Source organism: Hippocampus comes, unplaced genomic scaffold (assembly GCF_001891065.2).
Source record: "Hippocampus comes isolate QL1 unplaced genomic scaffold, H_comes_QL1_v1.1 scaffold104, whole genome shotgun sequence".
In the NCBI taxonomy this organism is placed as follows: domain Eukaryota; kingdom Metazoa; phylum Chordata; class Actinopteri; order Syngnathiformes; family Syngnathidae; genus Hippocampus; species Hippocampus comes.
The window spans coordinates 594,201-620,005 of record NW_017806072.1 but is presented as its reverse complement, the minus strand read 5'-3'; the positions used below and the strand labels follow the sequence as shown (position 1 = coordinate 620,005).

General features: G+C 42.6%; 1 protein-coding gene across 2 annotated transcripts in view; it reads left to right on the top strand.

The window, feature by feature from the left end:
• Window positions 1–392: 392 nt before the first annotated feature.
• The window catches only part of jph3b (junctophilin 3b), a 50,096-nt gene continuing 24,683 nt past the window's right edge, over window positions 393–25,805 (top strand). For both annotated transcript variants that reach the window (XR_002171016.1, XM_019894255.1), the window contains exons 1-2: window positions 393–2,018; window positions 20,808–21,294. Coding sequence is in view for 1 of the 2 variants with exons in the window: in XM_019894255.1 (XP_019749814.1) it covers window positions 1,637–2,018; window positions 20,808–21,294 (869 nt within the window). In the remaining variant the exon portion in view is untranslated. The remainder of the gene's footprint in view (window positions 2,019–20,807; window positions 21,295–25,805) is intronic.

Genomic DNA, 25,805 nt, shown 5'->3' with positions numbered 1-25,805 from the left:
AAAAATACGACGGGGATTTAACATGCACACCAGGGGAGCAGTTAGCTGCACTTTGCAGAGCAACTGTTTGCTTGTTTCTGGCTTGTCAGTTTTACATTACGTGTACACAAAAAAGCTTTGGATGCATGACGGTTTTATGGTAGTGCGAAAATCATCGGCATTCTTAGGAAAGGCACAATAGGCACGTTTGAGGTGTGATACAGGATGAAAAAAAGGGTTGAAAAGCTACAAGTGAGTGAGGATTTGAGTGAGAGCGTGTTTCTCTTTAAAAGATGGAGCGGGCTTCTAAGCAGGAGGAGGAGGGAGTGAGTGGGGTTGGCTGCCTGCATTGGAACAGTCCTCTGTAATGAGCAGATTTTCTAGGGGGGAGAGAGAGAGAGAGAGAGAGAGAGAGAGAGAGAGAGAGAAGAAATCGTGGGAGCAAGAAAAGCAGGTTATGCGTCAGCCGCTTCTCCATGGGGAAACGTGGAGATGAGCAGGAGATGCCGAAGTGCATCGCGGAGAGCAAAAGCAGATGATATAGATGGATATTATCTCATCAAGCTGAAGGCAACCCACGCAGAGGATAAACCACTTATGGACGCAGTGGATTAAAGACCTGCAGACAGACTGAGACAAGCCACAGGAGCAACACGGGCGGAGATATTCATTTATTCACTTATTTATCTTCATTTTGTGTGTGTGTGTGTGTGTGTGTGTGTGTAAGGGGGAGACTGCATTACTGCTTGCTAGCACTATATGGGCAGACCAGAAAAAAACAAAACAGCAAAGCACAATTAATTCATGCTTGTTCCTGCCCCCCGCCCCCACCTCCCCCCTTTCTAAGCATGTGTTTGCTCCCTGGCTCTACATGTGTGCATCAAGCCAAAAGTGAGCTCCAGATCGACTTAGTTGTATGATGTAACGATGCTATGCTTTATCACCAAGAGCGGAGTTGAAGACAAACATCAATGTCCGAGGAAGGAAGTGCTTTTTTGATCGATCCGACAACAGGTCACACGCCCGTGCAGTTGGGGCCTCGGTCCTGATTGCGGAAGCCTAATCTTGGATGTTTGATGAGCTGCCGTTGGGGAAACTTCTGTGCTCCACGCACCACAGAGGAGGAGGAGAAGGAGGAGGAAGAGGAGGAGGCGGCTGAAAGCAGGAAAGGAGGCCAGTGAGTGCTGTGGATCGCGTAGGCCGGCCCATGGCGGACTGCTGAAGCTTTCGCACGGTTTCATCTCCAGCTGACAGCGGATCATGGCAGCGATGGGACCACCATCCTCCTTTCCCACAGCTCTCAGGAGCCGGCAAGTTGCGAGTTGGTGCTCCGGAAAACCCAGCAGGAGGATGGTGTGAACTATCTGCCAGGAGATCCCTGACGCCGCCGTTCACGGCCACCTTGTTTCTTCTTCCTCAGTTTGGAAAGCTGATTGCATCTGAGCACAGCAGGCTGTGTTGAACTGAGTGGGAGTTCTCTCCCTCCCACTCACTCCTCCCTCTTCTTCTCCTCATCGGACCTCCACCTCAAACCCCAGCTCCATGGACTGATCCCTATAGCACCAACCTGTCCTCCTTTCCTCTCCCTCTCTTTTCTTTTTGTTTTCTTTTTCTTTTTGTCGAGGCTTCGGGGGAATTGCCGAGACCTGTTTCATGCATGTCCACTGGAGGCAGATTCAACTTTGACGATGGGGGGTCATACTGCGGTGGGTGGGAGGAGGGCAAGGCGCACGGGCACGGGATATGCACGGGTCCCAAGGGCCAGGGCGAGTACTGTGGGTCGTGGGCCCACGGCTTTGAGCTGTTGGGCGTCTACACTTGGCCCAGCGGGAACACTTACCAGGGCACCTGGGCGCAGGGCAAGAGACACGGCGTGGGCGTCGAGAACAAGGGTCGATGGGTCTACAAGGGGGAATGGACGCACGGCTTTAAGGGACGCTACGGTCTTCGGGAGAGCACCGGGATGAGCGGCAAGTACGAGGGAACGTGGAACAATGGGCTGCAAGACGGATACGGCACTGAGACATACTCTGATGGAGGTAAGATGGGGAGGACTTTGGGACTGGTTGCTTTGAATGTTTAGCGAGAGAAATGAATGCCTGCCAAAGGGCAAAATGGGGTTGAGTCACTGAAAGAGGATTGATGTACAACGGTGGGAGGTTATCAAGAGGTCTTACTGGGGGTCATCCAATCCTGCTAGCGTGAAGTTGCTTGAGATCTCTTGTCTCTTCCGATGGTAATCAAGCCCAATATTGTTGACACAGAGGCCTTTTACACCATTTATAAAGTTAACAAATCACAGCTTTGCTTTGCAGCCTGATAAGAACGAGTGTGGGGTGATTCAAAGGCGATAAAAGCACTGACATTTGGCCTGCAACTTTACACAGCAACGGCGTTTTCGAGGCTGAAAAAATTTCGTTCCAGCACGACGCTCGGATGCTTTCTGCGAAAATGCTGAACACGTGCACGGGTGTTAGGCGCTCATTGTAGTCATGCACAAGTACATCACAACCAAAACTAAGACAGACCACAATACTCCTGTCGCATTTGTGTTTCCAGACTTCTTCAGTTAAGTGTACACTGCTAATGTGTCTAACGGAGTCCCATTGGTTGCATACAAATTAGATCTTTGTTTTTTTTGTTTTTTTTAAATGCACTGGTCCTACTTGGAAACTGGATTTTGTCCCACCTGACTTTGGGCTGACTTGGGGTACACACCTTGGACTGTTTGCCAGTCGATCAGAGGGCACTTGTAGACAATCAGTCCATTAACAATGACGAATCTTCAATGAACCTTATGTTCATGTTTTTGGAATGTGGGAGGACGCCGAACATGCAAACAACCAACAGGAGTGCCCGTGTCACAATCAGACCTCCGAGATGGTCTTCACTGTGTTTTGGTTGCTCCAGGTGCTGGCATGCATATTACATGCAATTTTGCATGTCGCTGTGAACACTATTGTAGTCTTTGCATAAAAAGCTTTTCAAAAACCTCAAAGAAAAACGTCCTTTTTTTTTTTTTTTTGCCTAAATACTCTTATTGTTCATAGTATCGTACGAAGACACACTGTGTAATTCGATGCATTCAGTTCAGGTCAGAGAAGTGTCAGGAGTGAAAGAGAGAGACACACGACACAGGACAAAAAAAAATGTAGGCCTTCAAAATAAAAGTCTCAAGAAGGCAACTGTATTTATAAAATAAACCCTACTGAGGCTTCTCACTAAAGAACAGACCAATTTTTTTGAATGTTTTCCCTCCCCTTTTTGGATGACCATTATTATCATTGTTTACATTTTAACCCAGGCAGTAGAATAACAAGTTAACAGAATAATGGAAGTGTGCATGCAAAGTTGCTAACACGCCATATGGATGCTAACATGTTAATGGTACTTTAAAATAGTTTTGGGGTTCTACGGGACAGTTTAAGTGAGTCAATGACTGATACAAAGTGATACATTGTAGAGCACTTTGTTTCATCTACTCTAAACTTCATATTAAAATATGAAAATACTTAAGGGACCAAGTAGGCCAAGGAGGGTGTCTTGGACTCAGGCCAGGCGGGCACGCACTCGCGGCAGTGGTGGGCAGGCCAGTCCGTCAGTCTTCATTCCGTCATTATTTCAGGCCAGCTCAGTCCATTGTCATAGTCCGTTGTCATTGGTTACAGCCAATCGGCGTAGGGGAACGTCCTTATGATCAGACGCAGGCGATGCACCAGTTTGTATGCCGAGCGCACAGATGCATGTCTATCAAAATAGGCCCCTAAAACACAACTTAATTGCACTTGATCATTTGACGTCATCAAATCCCTTTGCGTAGTCAAAGACACACACACACACACACACACACACACACACACACACACACACACACACACAAACCTGGTGGCGTGTTTGCAACCAAGGCAAAATCGCTGACAGTAATATGCATGCAGTCTCGTTACATAAGTCTACTATGAAGAGCAGGCTGTTCCAGGACAATAGTGTTCCGGACCACACATAAACACATGCACACTTCATTAGGGGCGGTGCAATGATATCTGGAGACTAGATTAGTTTGAAGGGTTTCATCACGGCAAAGATGGCTTGACGTCCAGCCAGACAGATGGGCTGGAGGAGACAATGTAAAGGATAGCCGGATGGACAGCTGTACAGTTGCATGAATCCGTTAGATGAACACATATGACATCAAGATGCCTGGCCGGATGATCGTCGTCATCAGAAGGTCTTTTTAATCAGGACGAGGGACTCGGGAGGTTGAGAAGAATATGAGGAGTGAGCAAAGTCATGCAAAGGGTGAGGATGTTTGAATCACTGGAATGCGCATCAACTTTTCCAGCTCTGGTTTCGTAGACAGCGCATGCGGAAATGCTGGGGTACAGTATTCTGACTTTTGTGCAGGCGCGAGCCTCATTGAGCCTCTTTCCTGATTTGGCTGACAAGCGTTCTACCTTGTGCCAAAAGCGAGAATTGAAAATAATTGTCTGCCTTTTGGACTGATTATGTAAAGTTTGCCTTTTTTTGCATGATGTCGTTTTGTCATTGTTGATGTCTTTGTCAATGTGATGCAACATTTATGGTCTGGAAAGGCACAAGTGTAGACCGACTGAGAGCCCGTAAAGTAAATGCAGTTGGCCTAATTAGGAGTCTTGAGGGTTTTTTTTGCAAGAAGAAATTCATAAGTGTCACCATCACAAACCAATTTTGCAACATTACATTTGCACTATTGCAATTCATGGCAGTTACTGTACATCAAATCACATGCCATGGAAATATAGGTGGAGCAAGAAAAGCATTTAAAACAGCAAATTGTTTTGGATTTTAAAATTGCGAGTGCATGGAATCAAACCGAACTGTTGTACTTTGAAATAAATCGAGATACGTATCAAATCGTCTTTTATATCAGAGAGGTGAACACATTTATATGAAACGTTTTGGACTCTCCACAAAATGTGACTATGAGCAGCCTTCTACGAAGATGATCACATGATCAAACTAACACTAGGACCACGAAATGTATTACCTGACGACAGTAATGAGCGGATTAGTGTCCCTGTTGTTGACACTCTTGGTAAACCGACAGTGAAATGACCGTTGACATGACAGTGGAGAAGTCTAGACGAAAGTGGGTTCAGATGTCAGCTCAGGCTCTCTCCTCTTCTTACTGAGCTTGCGTGAGCTTTCAACAGTACATCCGGCTTTCTCCCATATTCCTTAAACACGCAGGCTAATTTAATTAAAGACTTTAAATCATCCATGTGTACATGCGGTACGTGAGTGTGAATGGTCCTTTGTTAAGATTTGCCCTGCGATTGGCCAGCAAACAATTCCCGCTGTCGAAATTGGATGGATGAATTGCTGTTGTGTGCCCTCTGTTTTACATGCTTGCGTTTTGGGTTTGTGATCATCTCCATGAATTCCGTAGATAGTGAATTATTCCATTTCGTAGGGCTGTTTTGCAACTCTCAGAAGCATTTTAGTCAGTCTTGTATAGCAGGGATGCAACTGTGGGTTTCAGTGGAACGCTGACGGCAATCTGTTCAAGAATGCTGGTCGAGCTTCTATGAGCTGGATCGATGATTTTCTAGTCACATTTCAACATTCTGTCAAAATGAGTCAACCTGAATGGATATTCAAATTTGAAAAACACAATCGAGTGCAAAACGTTGTACCTGAACTGTGAGTCTGTGTATCTCATATAACCTCTGGGGGGAAAAAACGTGTTTAACCCTTTCATGCACCAATAATGATCGATACGCTGTCCACTGTAGTAACCGCTGTCCCTGACAGGGTTAATATCCGTTTCACAGGAAAAAAGTATACTTTCTGATTGTAATGCAATTTGAATAAGAATAAGACTAAAAAGAAAACCTTTACTCGTCTCACAATGGAGAAATTCCCAATTTACAGCAGCTGTCACGTTGCGTACAAGGCAGGAAAAAAGAACTGCGTCGTATGCAACAGAGCGAACGAGAATAAGTGGATCCCCGAAGTAGCAGACACTGACAAGGCCTTCGTCTCAAAAAATAATATTTATTACAAACGAAAAACATCGTCTAATGGAAAACAGAAAACGCTGGTCAAAACGAGAACCAGGAAATAATGTAACGTGAAAAAACAAAGCGCTTGCAAAAAACGGCAAGGAAAAAGATAAGACAATTTACTAGATCAAATATGCGTTTTTAAATAATCCCAATGGGATGACGAAAGTGTAGCGAACAACAATTGAATACGAATAAGGTTTACGAGCATGGGCGATCACAGTGGCACGGCATGCAATACTCCGGCAATGAATCGGCCGGAGTGCTGAGAAATAGCAGGTGTAATCATTAACAAATAGGCTGCAGGTGTGCAGGCAGCAGAATGAACGCCTGCCACCTGCTGCCAAATACGGAACATGACAGCAGCAAAGTTATGAAAGGAAGAAAGTAGAAGAACAAAAAGGATAGGAGCTGCTGTTAAGGTAGCCCCTCTCGCGGTGCCATCTTGAAGTCTTAAGAACATAATAACAAAATAATACCGTATTGACCCAAATATAAGACGGTGTTTTTTGCATTGAAATAAGACTGAAAAAGTGGGGTCATCTTCTATTTGGGGTCTAGACGTTATACCCATTCACGACGCTAGATGGCACCAGATATCATTGAAGCGAATCCTGAACTTGACTCCCCAGGCCAAAGTGAACCCCTGCCACGAAGAAGAAAAATAAAAAATAGCGGTAAGAAGGAAAAGTGAAGAAAATAACAAAAGAGATAACAGAAAATGGACAAACGTAGTGACAATCTGGAGAAAAGTGGGTCGAAGATCGGCCAGGTTAATCGGCAGCTGAGGAGAAGTTATGATGTAATTTACATTTCAAAAATCAGAAGCCATTCATTTATGAATGTGATTGCACTTTAGATTTGAATGAGGCAAAATAACATGCTTTTTCTCTCAAATATATTGTTATAATCATTTGTTTCAGATGAACTGTAATTATTTTCTGTATAAAAATTAATTTGGTGTTCAAAAAGTCTTTTTTCAAACTTGAGCCTTGAAAAAGAGGCGGTCGTCTTATAATCAGGGCCGTCTTATATTCGGGCCAATACGGTACAACACAACACATAACACACAGACAGTCATTCAATCTTAACCACTTTTCTGCATACTCTTTGTTGTTTGAAGCAGTTATAGATGAAAGAGGAGAGGATCAAAGTGTCCTTTTACCAGTGGATCAGGGACGTCATGTTGCAAATGTGTACACGTCTGCTACACGCAAAATTTTGAAAGCAAACAAGAAGCTGTAGCGTACACTGACGAAACAAGAGATTGGCTCACATCTCCTGTCCCATGTAAATCCACTTCAATTCCAAGCGGCGACTCCCAGTTCCACATCCGCATCGGCGCTCTGCGCTGACGCTCCTTTCTTCTCATCGTCGGCTCCCCAAGCCATCCATCCATCCAGCCGCAGACTGTTGCGAGGCTCTCTCAAATTATGTCTGAGACACCGTTAAACTACAGTGTGTTGATGTATGTTGGCTATTTTTTCCTCATCCCAAGTATTTAGGCATTATCTCCTCTTCAGTAGGGGAAATATTCATGATCAAACTTCGTCTCAGTCAGCTCACCTTGTAAGCAAATGCATGTTTACTGCTGTTTTTTTTGTGGCTGAAATCTACAATCAATTGCACTTGTTGCTATGTAGGCTCACGTAGCAGGGGTCAGTTTCTACGCTCGTTTATGAGATGCTAACGTATTGCTCCTGATATATTCCATACTAGTGTAGTATCCCATTGACTGTCCATAGATGGAGCAATCTTTCTCTGTCTGTATCAGCTGGCAGTTTCACTTCCTCTTCCACTACATCTTGATATGAAGCAGCTCTAATGCCTTGTTGCTTTTTACTCCTCTCCTACCTTTGTTCTCCTCCCACCTTTCTCTTTCCTCCCGCATCCCACTGCAATTCCACTGAGCTGCTAGATACAGTACGTTGAGTTCCCATAGCAACGCACACGGAGTTGCAGCAGGTCAGTGTGTCACGAGAGACTCCATACCTTGCTGCTATTGGCCACTCGGAGGACTGTGCAACGCTGTGATTGGCTGGCTTGGCCTTCCGGGCTAATGGTGTTTACTGAGATGAGGAGCTAAACTGACTGATTACAATCCACACACACACACACACACACACACACACACACACACACACACATGAGGAGGAAGAGAGCAATAGAGAGGCAGATTATTTGTCACTGCTATGTAGCTGTAACAGCCAGAGATTACAGTAGTCAGTTGTTGTGTCTGACTGCTTAAATACAGCGACACATGCAGAGCAAATGACCATTCTCATCTCTTATTAAGACTCAAGAAGCAAAAATAAACAAAGCAAAACAAAACTAAATGCTCCTTGTACCATAAATGCAGATGTGAGTTCCCCAAGATGTTGGAGAAGGAAGGACAGTGCCTGTTGCTGGCCTGTGAGGCAAACATTCCAGAGTGTAGTCTACCTTTCGCTTTTGGCCACCTGTTCACCACAACCCTGAACAGGATAAGCGGAAATGGGAACTAGAAAATGGATGGATGGGCTGCCAGTTGTTCCACATCAACATGTAACTTAATGTAACTCACTGTGGCACTCAAGGGATTATCCTCTTGCTCGTCCATTGGTCTTCATTGGTGGAAGTGTAAAGACAAAATGAATTTAAAACAATTATTTAATAATTACTTCAATGAATTGATTTCTACAAAGATTCAGGATTGACATGTTTATGAAAGAAATACAATGGCATCCATCACAGATGTCTGCGACGCTCAGAATCTGCCTGCCAGTGACTTGATTAAATCCACCAAAATCGCGTTACGCCACCTGCACCACAACTGCCTGCTGGTCTGAATGCTAGCCTACTTTCTCCCCCATTGGTCTGCCGGTATGCCCAGTGAGGCCAAATTCCCAAACACGATAAACTCGACTTGTCCTGGCACAAAAATGAAGATACGCCAGTGCGGCTGTGCACCAAAATCGGCCCTCCTTATGATCTCTCAAATGGTCTGGTAATGAATGCTCGGTAAATCTGCATCTCCTTTGAGTCTGCTGTTAGTAAATTGACAAGCGGCACTGCCTCTCTGTGTCTTCATGCCTTTGTCATGCATTGCAACTCAGTGTGGTCGTGGCATGCTTCCACCTCTGTGACTACACACATTTTTTGCCCCTGGACTTCAGTGATTTCCCATTCCCATCTGTACTGTGACTCTTTGTCTCAGCAAGATGTGTCGGCATATCAGTATTTAAGTCAGACTCTCTTCTTTTGTTCCCTACTTTGGAGGTCATCCCTTATACAAAATGCGTTAATCCTCAGTGAACATGCTGTGCCACCACGCTACTCTCACTAGTTTCCCTTTTGGGATCTCTGACTTGTTCGGATAGATTCTAATGATGTCAAGGTTGTTCACAGGCGCTGATATGAATCTGCATGCAAAAACTGACACGGAATGAAAGTAAAAGTGTTAGGGTACGCGACTTAAGCAGTATCCAGCAGAGCATGGAACAGTTTTTGTGAATGGCTGCCAAACATTTAGGACTTAAAACGTGACAGGAAGACTGCTGGCTGGCAAAAAGGGAGAATGTTTATAAATCATGTATGGAGTGGAATATTTGGAAAAGCTTTTTCTCATTTCTTTTTTTTTTTTTTAACGAGGAAGAAAATGCAGTCAACGAATTTGTTGTTTTAAATCATGCACACCGACGATTTTTTGTGTGAACACAACACAAAGAGATGAAACGATAGTGTGTCAAAAAAAGTTGGTTTCTTTGCACAAAGCATATGATGGATTATGTATGCTGCATGCATTTGAGGTCTTTTGACTAGAGCTAGCAAGTCTTTGTACAGTGATGTTGAAGAACAATTGTTTTTAGCCGTTTCTCTGGAGAACCCCAAAATGTGATGCTGTAAACATCTTCTGATTTTGATTTACCGCCAAGTTGCCTTTTATGGGTGTCCTACTTGGTGAGCAGCAGAAACAAACAAACAACTATGTACAGAACCGACGATGCGGACATCTTACTGTCCTACGGTGGACCCTTTCTATTATTATTTTCAGCAATTGAATAATCCTCAAATGGAAATTTGAAAAACGGAGAGGAGGGGCGGGAAAAGGGCCCAAGCAAAATCCCTTGAACGGATGACGGCACCACACAGTGATTTACAGAGGTTTAGCTCTGAATCCACTTTCAGTGTTCAATGACTCGGCCGTAGTTTTACTTGTCTCTCTGCAAGCCCGTCTCGCCGACCTGCTGCAAATCGGTCTTGCTGCCTGCGTGGGCTGTTCTAGCTGTCTAACCGTTTGTGTTTACAATTAGTTTGATTCTGCACAAAACAAAAAAAAAAACATACTATATCATCACCATAATAATACACACATGCCTCTCTTTTGTAAGGGGAGTTTGGATGTTTGAAATGTGGATTAGTGGAGATGTCTGTCATACGAAAATTCACAAAATCTCTTTTGGATATGTGCCCAGGATTAGTTCTGATTAAGTAAGAATTGGACATACCATTGAGGGAGTTTGCCCAGAAAGCACTCATTGCGGGCTCTTTCCTGGATTATCAGAAAAAGGCGGATTAACATCGATTGATCAATGACCATACATGCAAACATTCCAAATTCAACATTAGGGGAGTGATAGTTTTCCAACAGTCAAAACACTGCTTAACAAATTGCTTGACGAGCGTAATTTCATAATTGAATAAATGCCCGTTTTTCAACTGCGTCCACCTGTGAAAATATCAAAAGACAGAAAACTCCAACATTAGCACAGTTTGAGCACCCTTTGCGCTTTGCTTGCGCTGGACACAAAAATAGGACCCGTAGTGTTCACAGCACCGACTATTAAAACGGAAAACATCATAAACAGGGTAGTGTAGTTATGGCTCAAACCACCCATTCTTCTCATTCATTTCTATTTCTTAATCTGTTTAACAGTAACCAGATACAGTAATGCAGGGGTGTCAAACTCCTTTTTTGCGGGGGCCACATTTTTGTTACCGTTTCACTTGGAGGGCCGTTATGACTGAAACCATGTAAAGAAGTCAAGAATAAGTGTTGATTCAACTATTGTATAAGTTACTATCATGAGGGGTTTGGTAACAAGAAAATGCTTAGAATATATCTGTTATTTATTATACATGAGAATTTAAGATTTTGGTAGACATTTTAGAAAGGATCATGGAAGTTGACATCTTTGAGCTGCTTTCGCGGGCCATATAAAATGATGTTGCGGACCAGATCTGGCCCCCGGACCTTGAGTTTGACACATGTGCAATAACGGAAACACAAAAGAGAGGAACCCGGAAGGAGCGCAGTTCTGTAGGGATCATTAGTTCTTATTTGGTGTTCTTCGGATGCTGGACTGACAAATTACCAGGACACCATTACCATGTTAAAATTCTATCTATAAATAATATTGCCTTGTAGGAATCTATAGACTGCGGGTACTTTTTTTGTTCCTGTTTTGCATTTGAATGTGAGTAACTTTAGAATTGAGCTTCAGGCTCAGATCCTCCTGTGTTGGTTTGTGAACCAGCTGTTCGGGAAAATTCACATAATTTCCTGAAATTCCCAATGTCCACCCCGCCCCTGCACTCGTGCCACGTGTAACAGACAGGAGGAGAGCATTACTTAATTCCATAAGCAACAACGCTACTTTATTGTTGTTGTCCCACAAGTCCTACCACCTACGGGACCATTGAGAAGCACATAGCTGCGTGTGAATTTCACCGCATTGTTGGTGTGGATGACTGCGGCTTGCAGCACATCAGTCAAACGCGTTGCGCTACAGACCTGGAGGGACTGGTTTGATTCCCAGTTGTGTGGAAGGCACTCGAATGAAACGTAATTAAGAGTGAGGACACTTCTGGTACAGATTTTTAGAAATATATGGTAGGCTGGATTTGTCCCCCGAGCCTTGTGTTGAACACCTGTGCCGTAGTCGAACCCAGTAAATGCGTGCCCTCGACTGACTGAAGAGGCCAGTCTTGTTGTTGAGGGTCATTGCGGTTCCCCAAATCTCCCACAGCGACACTTCTCCCAACATGCAGCTGCTGACACGATGAAAAACACATAAATCTTTTATAGTGCAACTAGATTTCAAAGTATATTTTCGTCTGTGTATCCTCACTTTCATGATGTGTCCTTCAAAAAAATATGGAGGTGTACATCCGTTGCTCTGCAAAAAGTGTATTTGAAAAAGCCTTGCAACAGGACACCCAAAACACTTCATGACATGTGCCTCACTTGTGTTCAGCGACAGTGAATGGGTTCATGTTTTTGTGAAGACGACAATTAGAAATTCAGCCAGGGGGATGACGCGTGAGCACATCGTTGAGCTTCTGTGTTGTTTCCGCAGCTTTGATCTCCCCACGTTAATGCTCTTCAACGCAGCCGCCTCGTGCTATAACCACAGCCTGAATTATAGGCTCATATAATTCAAGAGTGCTTGTTTCCTGTTGGCCCCCTGGCAGAATCCGCAAAATCGTTTTGGCATGTGTGTTGCGACTGTATGCGCAGGGATCTTTACGTAGCTAGTGCTCATTCCATGCGGTCAAAAATGAGACATGACAAAAAGCTAATTAGCTGTTGCATATCCGGCCATTGTCAGAGGTCACATTCTCATACATCTATTTGACCATGAAGAAACTCTCCACCTTGCTCTGTCTGATACTTCCACTCTAGAATTTGGATGTCTGTTAGTCACAGTTTATTGTTAAGTCGCTCAGATTGGATTGGAGAAGACTGAAGAAGAACGAACAGCACCAACTAAACGCCTGCTGTGCAGAGTCCATGTTTCAGCACCATGGAAAGCGACACGCAGCTTCGTGTCCCGACATGTTTTAGTAACTGAGGCATCGCACTGGAGGTTGGTTTCAGATTCTCCAAAAGCTTTTGAGATTTTCTCAGTTGCTTTTATCATATGCGAATTGAGTATCTCAAAATTACTTGTTCAATCTTTTATTTGTATATATACATATTTTTTTTCTACCAGGCATCGACTGGTTTTTAGAAATAGCTCATGGCACGTTTCAATAATTGTTGTCATGTGGATGAGAATTTGTGGCCCAAAAGAACTAGGACGGCTGCATTATTATCCCTACAGTCGTATACAGTTTTCCCCTAAGTAGATTGTTCCGTGTTCACATTTTGACATGTTTCCATTGCGCTATGCAATGCTGTTTTTTTTCTCCTTTCTGGATCACAATTCGATAGTTTGTCCACAAATTACAGTGCAAACAGTAAAAGTGAAATGTTAGTCTTGCTCAGTTTCTTGCAATCAATCTTCCACATCCACAAAAGTGTTTTCAATGTAATACACTGAATTCGTCGTCTTAACTAGAAACACTTCAGTTTACATCAGAACCTCGCTCTCCAGCACACTGTTTTATTGACAACATGACTAAGCAATTAGACATTCTTATCCGTACACAGTGACATCAAGTCTTGCTGTTCTGATGGCACCGACACAAATATTTACTTTTGAAAGACATACGAAGGATTTTTAGGAAGAAAATGGCGATTGCAGGGGGATGATATTTTCTTAATTTGTAACAATTATTTTGAGAAATGCGTCTATTGTTTTGCAAATTTCAATTCTGATATGAGAAACGTGCCAAAGCCACGACAAATGTAATAGGCTAGAAAGCACAAATAGGCACCATTCACCTACAAATACACGTGTCACTTTTCAAGGCACAAAGATGATTCCCTGCTTCCAAGAAATTCAGTTTTGAGATTGTAATTGTTGGTTCAAAAGTAAGCTCAATTCAGAAGTTGGTCTGGTTGCGGATCACAAAGTCGTGCTGTCTGCTTAACAAATGAGATCTGAGAATAAACTAATCATCAACATGGCGGACCTCAGTATTCTGTGTTTCAGACAATTATATATACAGTTGTGCTCATAAGTTTACATACCTCATTATGAAAAACAAAATGCTCTGAATACGTCAGAAGCTAGTAATCTGGAAAAAAAAGAGGATGAGGATCGTTCTTATGCTTCTTCAGAGCTTGCTAATGAGCTGATCATTTGAATCATGTGTGATGCAGCAGGGAGAGATGGAAAACAGAAAGGGAAGCAGCCCTTGAGGACCGGAGCTGGACTTGCATGCCCTCGGGATATGGAAACTTATTAGCACTACTGTATATATTAACATTCACCACGAGTTGGCAGACATACTTATACATTTTCACATCCCTAAATTTATGAGCACATCTAATTGCACTGTACTTTGTAGCCTCCGACTTACTTGATATACTTTAGAACATTTTGTTTTTCATAATACATAAAAGAATTCAGTCAATTATTTGTATGGTGAATTAAAAAAAAAAGACGACATTCAGATGCTACTCAGTTTAGCCTTATCTTAGTTCTGAAACTGATCTTGTCTATCATCAGTTCAGTGTTCAATGCCAATGAATTATAACTACGCCGGTCAAACTCAAGTTCGGACTTGAGCTGATATTTCAGGTGCAGGGAGTTTCTGCATTTTTGCTGTGCTCAACAATATAATAGTGTATTTCTTTTAGTTCTGAGGAATTTGAGATGACAGTTGTGTCATCCCGGTTAAGTCAACCAATTTAATCGGAATACGAAAGGTGACCCCATTTGTTTGCATTACATGTTTTTGTGGTTTGTGTGTGGCAGTCTTATTTTGCTGGCTCACGCATTTATTTGAAGCCAGCCAAGTGTTCGTTGCCTTGACCAAGCTTTGCGGTGGATGTTTCATCAAATGCTAATCCCGTCACACTGTTCCATGGGTGTTTGTATATACTTTGATCTATCTGTCATATGGTCATGCAGCTGTGTCCTGACATGATTACAAAGGCCAGAGCAGATGTGCTAGCCAGATGCCTTTGACAAAGGCACTTTTCTGTGTGTATGAGAGAGTTGAGAAGATGCTGGCCAAATGATAAGGGCAGGCTTTCAAACCATAATATACCCAATAATATAATATAAATACTGTAACATAATGTACCCATTTCTCACTGGGGTGATATTCCAGACCAGAGTGCTCTATAGTGAAACCACATTAATTTAAAGCAAATACTTTTACCCATTCCACATGCTCTAAACGCATTTAAAGTTATCAAAATGTCACAGTAGGAATGGATGAGGACCCAAAGGCAGGGAGGCAGGAAGTGACTTTCAAAATAACAAAACAGGCAAAAAAGGCATTTGGATAATCAAAAATACGAATTCGACAGAAGGTTCCGAAAATCACAAGGTTCAAAAGTAACATAACAAACACTAGAACGTGACTTGACTTGGCAAGGACTGAGACAGCAAACCAACACCAACAGGACGTAACAAGGACCTTGAATCAACAGAAACTGAAAGGACGGATGGAACTAGATTCTGACAAACTGCTGAGACAACGAGGAATACGTGGACAAGGTAGTTGATTGGTTGCAACAAGGGGCTGTGGGTAGACAAGCACGTGTGGACACAATGACAGAAAGAGACAGACAAAGGAGACACAAGGAAAACACGATCAAACTAAAATGAATCAAAACCATAATGCACAAAACACAGAACATGACACAAAACACACCGGGTAACCCTCAGCACCTCTTCTCAATCTCCCGCTATGAAGAAATGGACTATTGTATTGCGACGAGAAGGAAACTTTGACAATTCCCATTGAGGTTTACTGGAACACTGAAACATAAAACAAAACAGAAATGATCATGCAAAGTCAAAGAGCAAACTGTCCAACCGAACCACATTATTTCGTCGAACAAAAAGCCACAACGTTAATTTGAACTCATCATGATAAACACCACAGGCGGGCCTACGGAAATTACCATCGATGTTACAAAATCTTCAAACCGTTGCCACTTTGACACACAGGTGAACATTAAGCAGAGCAAATAAAACTCAACTCACAGGCATATTTTCTTGTTCTGTAAGAACGACAAATAATAAAATGGCACAAAGTGGTACGGAACTGTATTAAACTGAAGAGGCATTCCATTTGTTTTGCTGTTGCCATGATCATAATGACTATATGAAGACATAAAAAACCCCAACTTTAAAACATGTGATATAAAGGGGGGGGGGGTGATGTGAACGATGAATCGTGACATATCGTAGTTTCCTGCACTGTATTTTTTGACAACCCTAGTGGCTGCATGTTGTTCTTGTGTGACTTTATTCTATAACGTAAGCAACAATGCAGATAAAAATGGCTTCATTCAGCACTTCCCACTTCAGTGACGCCCAAACTCACCAGGGAAATGGCTGTGTGTGTTTATGACGGAGAGAAGAAGCGTAGCTGCAGCCCTTATTTGGTCATGTAGTTTGGTTTAGTGCGTTTGCCACAGAATGATTCACAGACCTGTTACATCACAGCTAAGGCAGACGGGATGGATCACTTGTACTCTACTGCAACACGCTTCCGTTTGAGAGAGAGAGAGAGAGGGAGAGAGAGAGAGGGAGAGAGAGAGAGAGAGAGAGAGAGAGAGAGAGAGAGAGAGAGAGAGAGAGAGAGAGAGAGAGAGGTGTGTGTGTGTGTGTGTGTGTGTGTGTGTGTGTGTGTGTGTGTGTTTGGTTGAAGGAGAGAGAGAATGATGGAAACACACACACACACACACACACACACACACACACACACACACACAAACACACGGATGCCCTACTTTTCAGCAACATTGAGATATATGTCCTACCGTGGAGCAGTGAATGTGTTATGCAATATCGGTTGGTATCAAAGAACGGGAAGGCATTGGCTGATGGGAGCAGAGCGTCTCTCAGCTTATCACGGATAATATTATGTGTATGATTTGGAGACAATATAAAGTGCATTGTAGAGTGCAGAGGCGACTTGCCATCATGGACAGCTGCACTTGGATCCCACCGTAAAGAGTTGTTTGGCTTTGTTTAGAATATGTATCCATCCGTTCATTCTCTGAATCGCTTATCCTTACAAGGCTTGCGGGAGTGCTGTAGCTTATCCCAGCTGTCTTCGGGCAATAGGTGAGGTACACCCTGAACTAGTTGCCAGCCAGTCGCAGGGTACACATTGACAAACAACCATTCACGTTCACAATCACTCCTACAGACAAGTTTCTGTTATCAAGCTAAGATGTTTGGAATGTGGGAGGAACCAGAGTACCCAGAGAAAATCCGCATAGGTACGGGGAAAATAATGAAACTCTTACACAGGAAGGCTGGGGCCCAGAATCAAATTTTTATGTTTAATGCAGAGCGGGAGTTTCATTGCAATAAAAACGTGTAAATAATAATACAATAAAGTTCACCTTCCTAGCATGTATTTGTCGGACTTCCTCTTGCTTACCGGTCCAAGAATAGCCCCGAGTGATGGTCTAGTGGCCAAGACTGGCCTAGGGGCACAGACATTAGTTTCTAACGATCTCAACAAATGACATTTCGTGGGTGTAAACAGCGTCATCCTGCACATTTCTTTGTCATTTGATTGTTTCATATTAATGGCCCAGGAGTGTTTTCATACAAAAAGTTGGTAAATTCTGAAGTTACAAATGCAAGGGATAAATTATTTTGTGCAGCATTATAGGAATATATGAAAAGAAGGCATGCCCACTTACAGCCATACTTACTTTTTCTTCAATAAAATGTTAAGTGTAATTCTGTCTGTACTACAGCACTTTAGGTTAGGGAAACACTACAGCATGTTCTGAGTTAAGCAAGAGCACGCTGAGCAAAGTCGCTGAATGCTACTGAAAAATACAGTCCTGTCACACAGTGTTCTGTAACTGGTTGTCGAATCATATGTGAACAGCAGTGAAACATCCAGCCATCCATTTTCTGATCTGGTGATCCTCACAAGGGTCACAGGCTTGCTGGAGCCTATTCCAATTGTCTTCAGGCAGCAGGCAGGGTACACCCTGAACTGGTTGGGCATTGAAACAGCAATCATATATACAGCCAATCAAAATGCTACAATAGCACATGATCTTTTCACAACAAAAATTAAATTACATTACATTATTTGTAGGTCACAAAAGAGAACCAACCTGGCGTGGTCCCTACAAACATAATTTTGTGTGTGTGTGTGTGTGTGTGTGTGTGTGTGTGTGTGTGTGCGTGTTTTGGTAATGGCTGATAAACTGATATATATACCCTTAAACTGCACCTGCTATAGCTAGTCATATCGACTATGTGGCTGAACAATTTATCGTGATCGTAGCTAAATCTAGATATGAACATTCAAGATGGCCCAATGTCGCAAAATCAACTATTACGTTTTCTCAGCTTGAAACTGCTTTTGCGACTCATTTTTGCGCATGCTTTCACTTATTTGAAAAGTCCTCTCGATTTTTTTTTCTTTTTAACAAAAGTATAATACATACTTGATGTGCACGGAAGGGACGTCTTCAATATCAGGTATGAATTTGCCCAAAGGTAGAGATTTTTACCCTACCATCCAATCGTGGCAATTGATTATGTCTTTGTATTTTCTTCCGTTTGCACTGCTCAGTGCAATAGAAATGCCCAAATTGTACGCCTGTATCAGCTTGCTGTTTTCTCCTGTTCTTATAGGGGAATGCTTGTTGCACACTATTTTGAAGCTTCGACATTTAGGAGCTGCAACTTGTGCTCCTTCAGGAGTTGGACCGGGCACATTTTTCCAAACGTAGTGGGAGAATGGGAGATTTTGGCAGGATTTATATATTTATTTCGTCATTTATTTTTATTACAAAACGATCCATTGCTGAGATGGACTGCAAGATAATTATCTAACCTCATGCCCCTATCCCACTGAGCTGCCAACATTTTCGACTGTTGGCCAAGGGAGCAAAATGTGCGTCCACATGAGGGTTCATTCAAGGTTGCAAATGCTCCCAAAGCATTCACCAAACGTTCTCCAACAGTTTTAATGTTTTTTGTTGGTGTAAGGAAAATTTGAACATGTTCAAAATTCCCTTGCAACAAGGAAAGTCCAGGCAAACTTCTGAAAAACGTCTGGCGACCATGAGGCGAACATTTGCGACCTTGAATGAACCATGACGGGATCGCAAAATTTGCCGCCTTCGAAAAGACTAGCACATGTTCGCTGCTCAGTGGCAAAGGGGCTTTTAAGGCATGGTCGTACATTCACTCTGATACCCAGGCACTACTCTGAAAATGTGTGTTCAGAGGAATAGAGTGTGCTCCGCTCCCATTAATTTCCTGCACATACCTTGAAAGACTAGCACAGTGCTGTTGATGTAATTGAATTGAATTGATATTTTGAATCTGAGCCAGAAAATCTTGCACAAAAATATCAGTTTTTTTTTTTTTCCCACCTGAATCCTCATTGACTTTCTCATAATTTTTTGGAATATTAATACAAGAGGATACCTTATCATTTGCTGAATCAGGGGCAGTGAGACAGCTGTTAGCACTGCTGCGAGTTACATCTAAGTGCGTCATCGCTTTTTGTTCCTCCCCTCCAAACGCATCGCATTTTGATGAAACATGCGCTATGGAAATGTTGGTCGCCAGGGTAGTTAAATAATGACTTTTTACACCTAATTTAGGCTCATTTACCGCGTGTTTAGCTGGGTTTTCTTTACAGGAAACATGGCACACTTTAACAAAAAGAAACTGCTGTTCTAAAACCGGTCATTGGCCAAAAATACACTACTTTCAGTTTACGTTCGCCCAAAATACAAAAGCGTCCATGAACGTTCATGCAATGAACTTGTTCAGGTACAACACTGCCCATGCATTTCATGTGCTCCTCGAAAGACTGAGGTCTCGGGTCAGGTCTGCATGTCATTTCCCTTGTGTCTGTGTACACTATATGAACAGTATATATTGTTTTTTAAAGAACATACTTACCATATCTGCAATTCCATGTGTACAGCACTTGTGGCTAAAAAGCGAGGCATGTAGAGTGTTTCTGCCACTGAAATGGATGCCTGAAAATCTGCGGTCAGATTTGTTCGGATTCCCACATATTCACAGTCTCTTCTCTATTCTTGCCTGTTTCCTGTCTTTGTATTGTCCACCAATGGAGCCAAGTGCAGCGATTAGCGCGTTGGGCAAGCTGGTATTTCCTTGACAATTACGCCATGTTGTTTGTGATCGAACACAATAATTAACAGTAGATGGAACTTGAAAACTCAATAACACCATGGATCATGTTTTTATTTATTTATTTTTTTTATTGTTGTGAGTTAAAGGTGTGTGAGGCCGTTTGAAAATTAAATACAATAATCATACTTAATCAGTGATATAACCCTATTAGCATTGTTATTCACTGTTCCTCAGGCCATTCGAACTATAACACTCCATGCAATAACATGAATGATTGATGTAATATAATACGGGAATTAAATTGCCAGGCCCCCTCTGCAAGATCTCTGACTCACCACTCACATTTTCGATTTGTTTGTCCACTATTCACAGGTAGTATGAAAGCAACTCTGCAGCCTGACAAAATTTAAAAAGAAGTTGATGTACTTTAAATTGTTGTGTATTATCACAATTGAATTAGTGCATCATTAGTCATCGGAATATATTGGAACTACAATTCAGCTCAGCTCCCAACAGTACTTTTTGGAAAGGTAAACTTTGATATTTCCATCATAGGGTTAGTAGGCCGGAGAGAAATAGCTGCTACAACAATACGAAGAGTGTAACATCATACCATTGCAACACAGTCCACACATGCTAATAAGTTCCACGTAGAAGCTCTTCTTTCCATTGATATCCTCAGGCCTCCCATACAATGAGTGACATGGCTGAATGCCACTGAAATGGACAGTCGTTAAAAAAACATAATTATTTTTTTTGTACGGATCGTGATGAATGCTTTTTTTTGTGTGTCTTTCTCCAGGCACATTTCAGGGCCAGTGGGTTGGAGGGATGCGGCACGGCTATGGTGTTCGTCAAAGTGTCCCATATGGTATGGCGGCCGTCATCCGCTCCCCTCTCCGTAACTCCATCAACTCACTTCGCTCCAGCTCGGAACAAAGTAACGGTACAGCCCTGCTTGACCGGAGTGGCGCGGGAGTTCCTGTTCCTCCCCCTCTTCCTGGTACCTTGTCCACGAGCGTCTCCATGTGCAGTACAGGAAGCAGTGGCAGTAGTCCTGCAGTTTCTCGAGGGGGTTTCGTACTGACGGCGCACAGTGAAACTGAGCTCCTAAAGGGCAAGCGGAAGAGCGGACTGTTCAGGAGATCTATTCTGTCCGGGCTTAAACTGAGGAAGTCTGAGTCCAGGAGCTCTCTGGCGTCTCAAAGGTCTAAACAGAGTTCGTTCAGGAGTGAAGCTGGGATGAGTACTGTGTCTTCAGCTGCGTCTGACATCAACTCTACTATCAGGTATGAGATGGCATCAAGCAAAGCGAAGAATTGCGATGCGTTCTAGTTGACATACTAGTACCAAGAAAAACTAGTGAGGACAACTAGCTGTTAATCTAGCTTTTAAAAAAAGACATAGGCCTACAATGCATTTTGGTAACTTCATTAAAAACTCAGACTTTCTTCAGTGAAGGTGGATATTGAACATATTTAATTCATAAATAGGTGAACAACAGGCAAAAAAAAATCTGAATCATTGTAGAAATAAATTGATTGAGCGCATTGTAATTATTGTTATTATTATTACTTTTATGATTATTATTGTTAGTATTGGAAATGCTCTGCGATTGGCTAGCAACCAGTTCAGGGTGTGCCCCGCCTACTGCCCAGATATTTGTGATCTCCCCCCTTGTAGAGTTAAACCATTATGGAAAAAAATAATAATCATAATTATTTTGGTTGAGTTTGACATCACACTGATGATGATGAAATGATTATTCATTGATTTCAAAACTTTGAATTTATTCAACAGCCAAAATCAACTACTCAAAACTATCATCAAAGCCTCATGCCCATTCATCCTGAAATGTTGAACACACTATTCTTGAATAATCTATTCTTTTTGTCCAGTACAAAATTAACATTTTAAATGTAATAAATTCAGCCGGCCCGGTGGACCAGTGGTTAGCACCTTGACCTCACAGTGCAGAGGTCGTGGTTTCGATCCCGGCTCCGTCCTTCCTGTGTGGAGTTTGCATGTTCTCCCCGTGCCTGCGTGGGTACTCCGGTTTCCTCCCACATTCCTAAAACATGCATGGCAGGCTGATTGAACACTCTAAATTATCCCTTGGTGTGAGTGTGAGTGTGGATGGTTGTTCGTCGCGTGCCCTGCGATTGGCTGCCAATGAGTTCAGGGTGTCCCCCGCCAACTGCCTGAAGACGGTTGGGATAGGCTCGAGCACCCGCCGTGACCCTGGTGAGGATATACGGATCGGCAAATGGTTGGATGGATGGATACAACAATATCAATTGAAAATAAGAAAAAACAAATACCAACTGTTCCCGAGCATTTGAGATGAGAACAGAAAAAAGTGGCGATTGAGCTCGATAGGTTGCTTGCACGTGAAGTCATTGCTGCTTTGTATTTTTTTTCGCTCACCATCTTGGGTGGATAGCTTTCAACTGCTTCCATTTGATTGCATAACATGCTACGTGGTCGCTCTTAAAATCTTGCTGCATTATTTGGGTCTGCCGAAGATAAATATGCACTTGGGCCAGGAGACAAGACAGAAATGTCTAACCACAACAAGTGAAGTGGCAGAGTAACATCTCCCGTGCAGACCTCCATGGCCAAACAATGGTTCGGGCTCGTTTGTGCAGTGATCCACTTTGTGAGCGGTATGTTTGCCTACCTTTTAAATCATAGTGATATAATAGATTGTTTTATATAGACCACTATAACAAAATATGTCATTTTAGCCAAGAGCTAAGGTCTTGAAACAAATCCCAATCGCTTCTATTGATATAAGCGAATAATAGCAAAGTGTTTTCTGCTGAAGCAGGATGGAGTAAAGCCCCAGTTGTATAACCAATATGAAGTCTGGTTTATTAGTCTGTCTTTCACTGTCGCTGTTGAAGTCACAGGAGTGAGAGGTGCGTTATCAGCACAACAAACAAGCCGAAGGCAGCAGTCAAGTTGACTATACCTGAAAAAGTTGACAAACGTTGAGCTTCATCGCCACATTATGATGTTCAATAATGCGCAGATAAATCACTGCACTGTGTGGATACTGCATGTGCAATCGAGCCCGCCATTGCCCGCTATTACCGGTAGCTGTACAACATTAACAGAGGTCGACGGTTTACACACCCATGCAACGGCTTCTTGCTTTGAAAGTTTGCACTCTGTATCGATCCGCTTACAAAATGGTTGTAATCCTCCAGTGATTTTTAAGCTTTCATCTGGCGTATGTCACAGAGCGTGTCGTCAATATTTATTCAACAATGTCGGGATCTCTGCCAAAAATATCAGCCTTGGACACCATATATGGGTAGATTACTCCAAACAGTGGAACTCTGTGCCAGTGTAGCGGTTGTAGATCATCTGGCAGGTCATCAAAACACTTTGAAAATGCCAACACTTCCATCCACCCCTTTTTAAATCTGATTATCCACGCACGCACAAGGGGCCATGCAAACCCCACACAGGAAGGCTGGAGCTGGAATCAAACCCTGAACCTTTGCACTGTGAGGCGAATGTACTAACCAATGCACACCGTGCCGCACACCAAAACCTGTAAAACAAATTGATGATCACTGTTAACAGCTGCGTGTAGCGTGTGCAACCTCCCAAGATGGCTGCGGTAGAAAAAAAACGACCTACCTTGCGCCACGATGCATGCAAGCGACCTAATAATAAAACTTATTTTTCACTGATTGGGAAGAATTTGCGCCTTTGAGTAGAGTAGTGCCATCTTACCCCGTGCGTATGTGTTTCCACAGCTTTTGTGTATTATTTGAAGTAATGTCACTCCCAAAGTTGATGCTAATTTCCCGTTAGCATTTGAACGGGATCCTCCATTGACTGAAGCATTAGGACTAGCAATGTTTTAAAAACAAAGCAAGTTTTGTTTTTAAATATACAACGTGGTTCATTCTTTTTGTGAGTTTAGTTTTTCAAACCCTAACTCGGGTGTCATTAAACAGCTTAAAGCACGCTAAGGGATGGCAACATCACATACGCTACACACTTGCTACGCAACTACTGTAACACAGTGTAATCAGGGTGCTTTCACAGCACCGAGAACTTGCACCATGATGTTCTGCACATTCATCGTTTTTCTTCAATTATAATGTTTTGAAGTTTGAGACGAGCCACAATTGAAATCCCAATTTAAATTTCATGGTCCAGCCGTACTCTCACGTCAACTTGACATCATTCACACATGGAGGTCTGCCTGCAGTTCCATACAAACTGTAAACCAACTTTGCGCCCCTCGACCTGCCAATGGGCAGATCAATTTCTCCTTGGGAAAAATGTGGTTGTCCGTGTTCCGCTATATTGAGACTGTCAGCGTGCGATTGGTGGCTGCATTTAATTAAAGAGAACGAGATGAGCTGCTTTGATTGGACATGGTCAGCTGTGTTCATTGGCACAGCTGGGCAAACCTGGCTATTTTAGATATGTCAGATCGTGCTGGACTGCGAAATTACCAGCACACAGTCTAACCCACCTACATACAGATTTATGTCACCCAATCCACCAGATTTCATGAAAATAGAACACTGTGTGTACCGTGATATGTTTCATTCATTTTTTTACTTCGAGCCCATTGAGCTGGCTCAAATTTATGTGTCAAAAGATGAATTCAATTTAAAATTCCTGATTCAAAATGGAAAAATTTAGATTTTGAAATTTTTTTTTAAAATGTTTTGTTATTTTCACTTTTATTGCAGATCATATAATCTATTTCATGAGTCCTGTACATACAGTGTATTGCATTGTCTTACTCCTTGGTATATTATACACCCTAATTTTGTTGCCACACATACAAAACCCATCTTCAATTGATTTAAACCCCCCCCCCCTTCCACCCCCAAAAAAAAAAAAAACGGAAAACTACAGCTGTCAAAGAAGGTATTCACAGGCTGGACATACAGTTAGATCTTCAAGATTTGCATGTGGAAAGTTCCGCACTTCTTGAAATCCTCTGTCTCAAATTCCAGGCATTCAGGATTGAGTGGTTTATTTTTAAAGGCACTAAGCAGACTGACAAACACTGCATGCTAAACACTACTGTCAGCAGCTCTTAACCTGTTTGTGGGCTGAGTGGTTGACAAATGCTTCTGGCCACTTGTTATCGGCAAAGCTGATAGAGGCAGAAACACATGCACACATGCATTCCCTTATGCTTTTTGTTTGTTGTTTGTCATGAAGGGATGCCGTGACAATTTTCTTGTGTTAGTTGCTGATTAATGTTGCAAAGGGATGGAACATTTCTGGAATTTGCATATTCTCCCTGCCTGTATGGGTTTTCTCCGGGGTACTCTGGTTTCCTTCCACTTTCCAAAGACATGTATGGCAGGCTAATGGAACATTCTAAATTGTCACTTGGTGTGATTGTGAGCGCGAATGGTTGTTTGTCTATGTGTGCCCTGCGATTGGCTGGTGTCTTACTTCCCAAAGACAGCTGGGATAGGCTCCAGCACGCCCGCACCCCTTGTGAGGATAAACGGATTAGAAAATGGATGGATGGATGGATGAATGCATTTACAAATGTTCGATACCACTTTTTTTCAGATTTGGGGTGGCAGCTGTGCATATCTCTCCTCTTTGTTGTCACTGGTAGTCAACAACACAAAAAAGCAGAACAAAAATGCAAAATACACTTAGGTCTTAATCCTAATGGATGTCTTGCAATAAAGCTTTCATTTGACAGGGTAAATACAAGTTTTTGGGCAACTTTAGAGCCATATGTTCCCTTTGTTTCTGTTCATTTTTTTGGAGGAATCTAAATTGTTCAACATTGGAG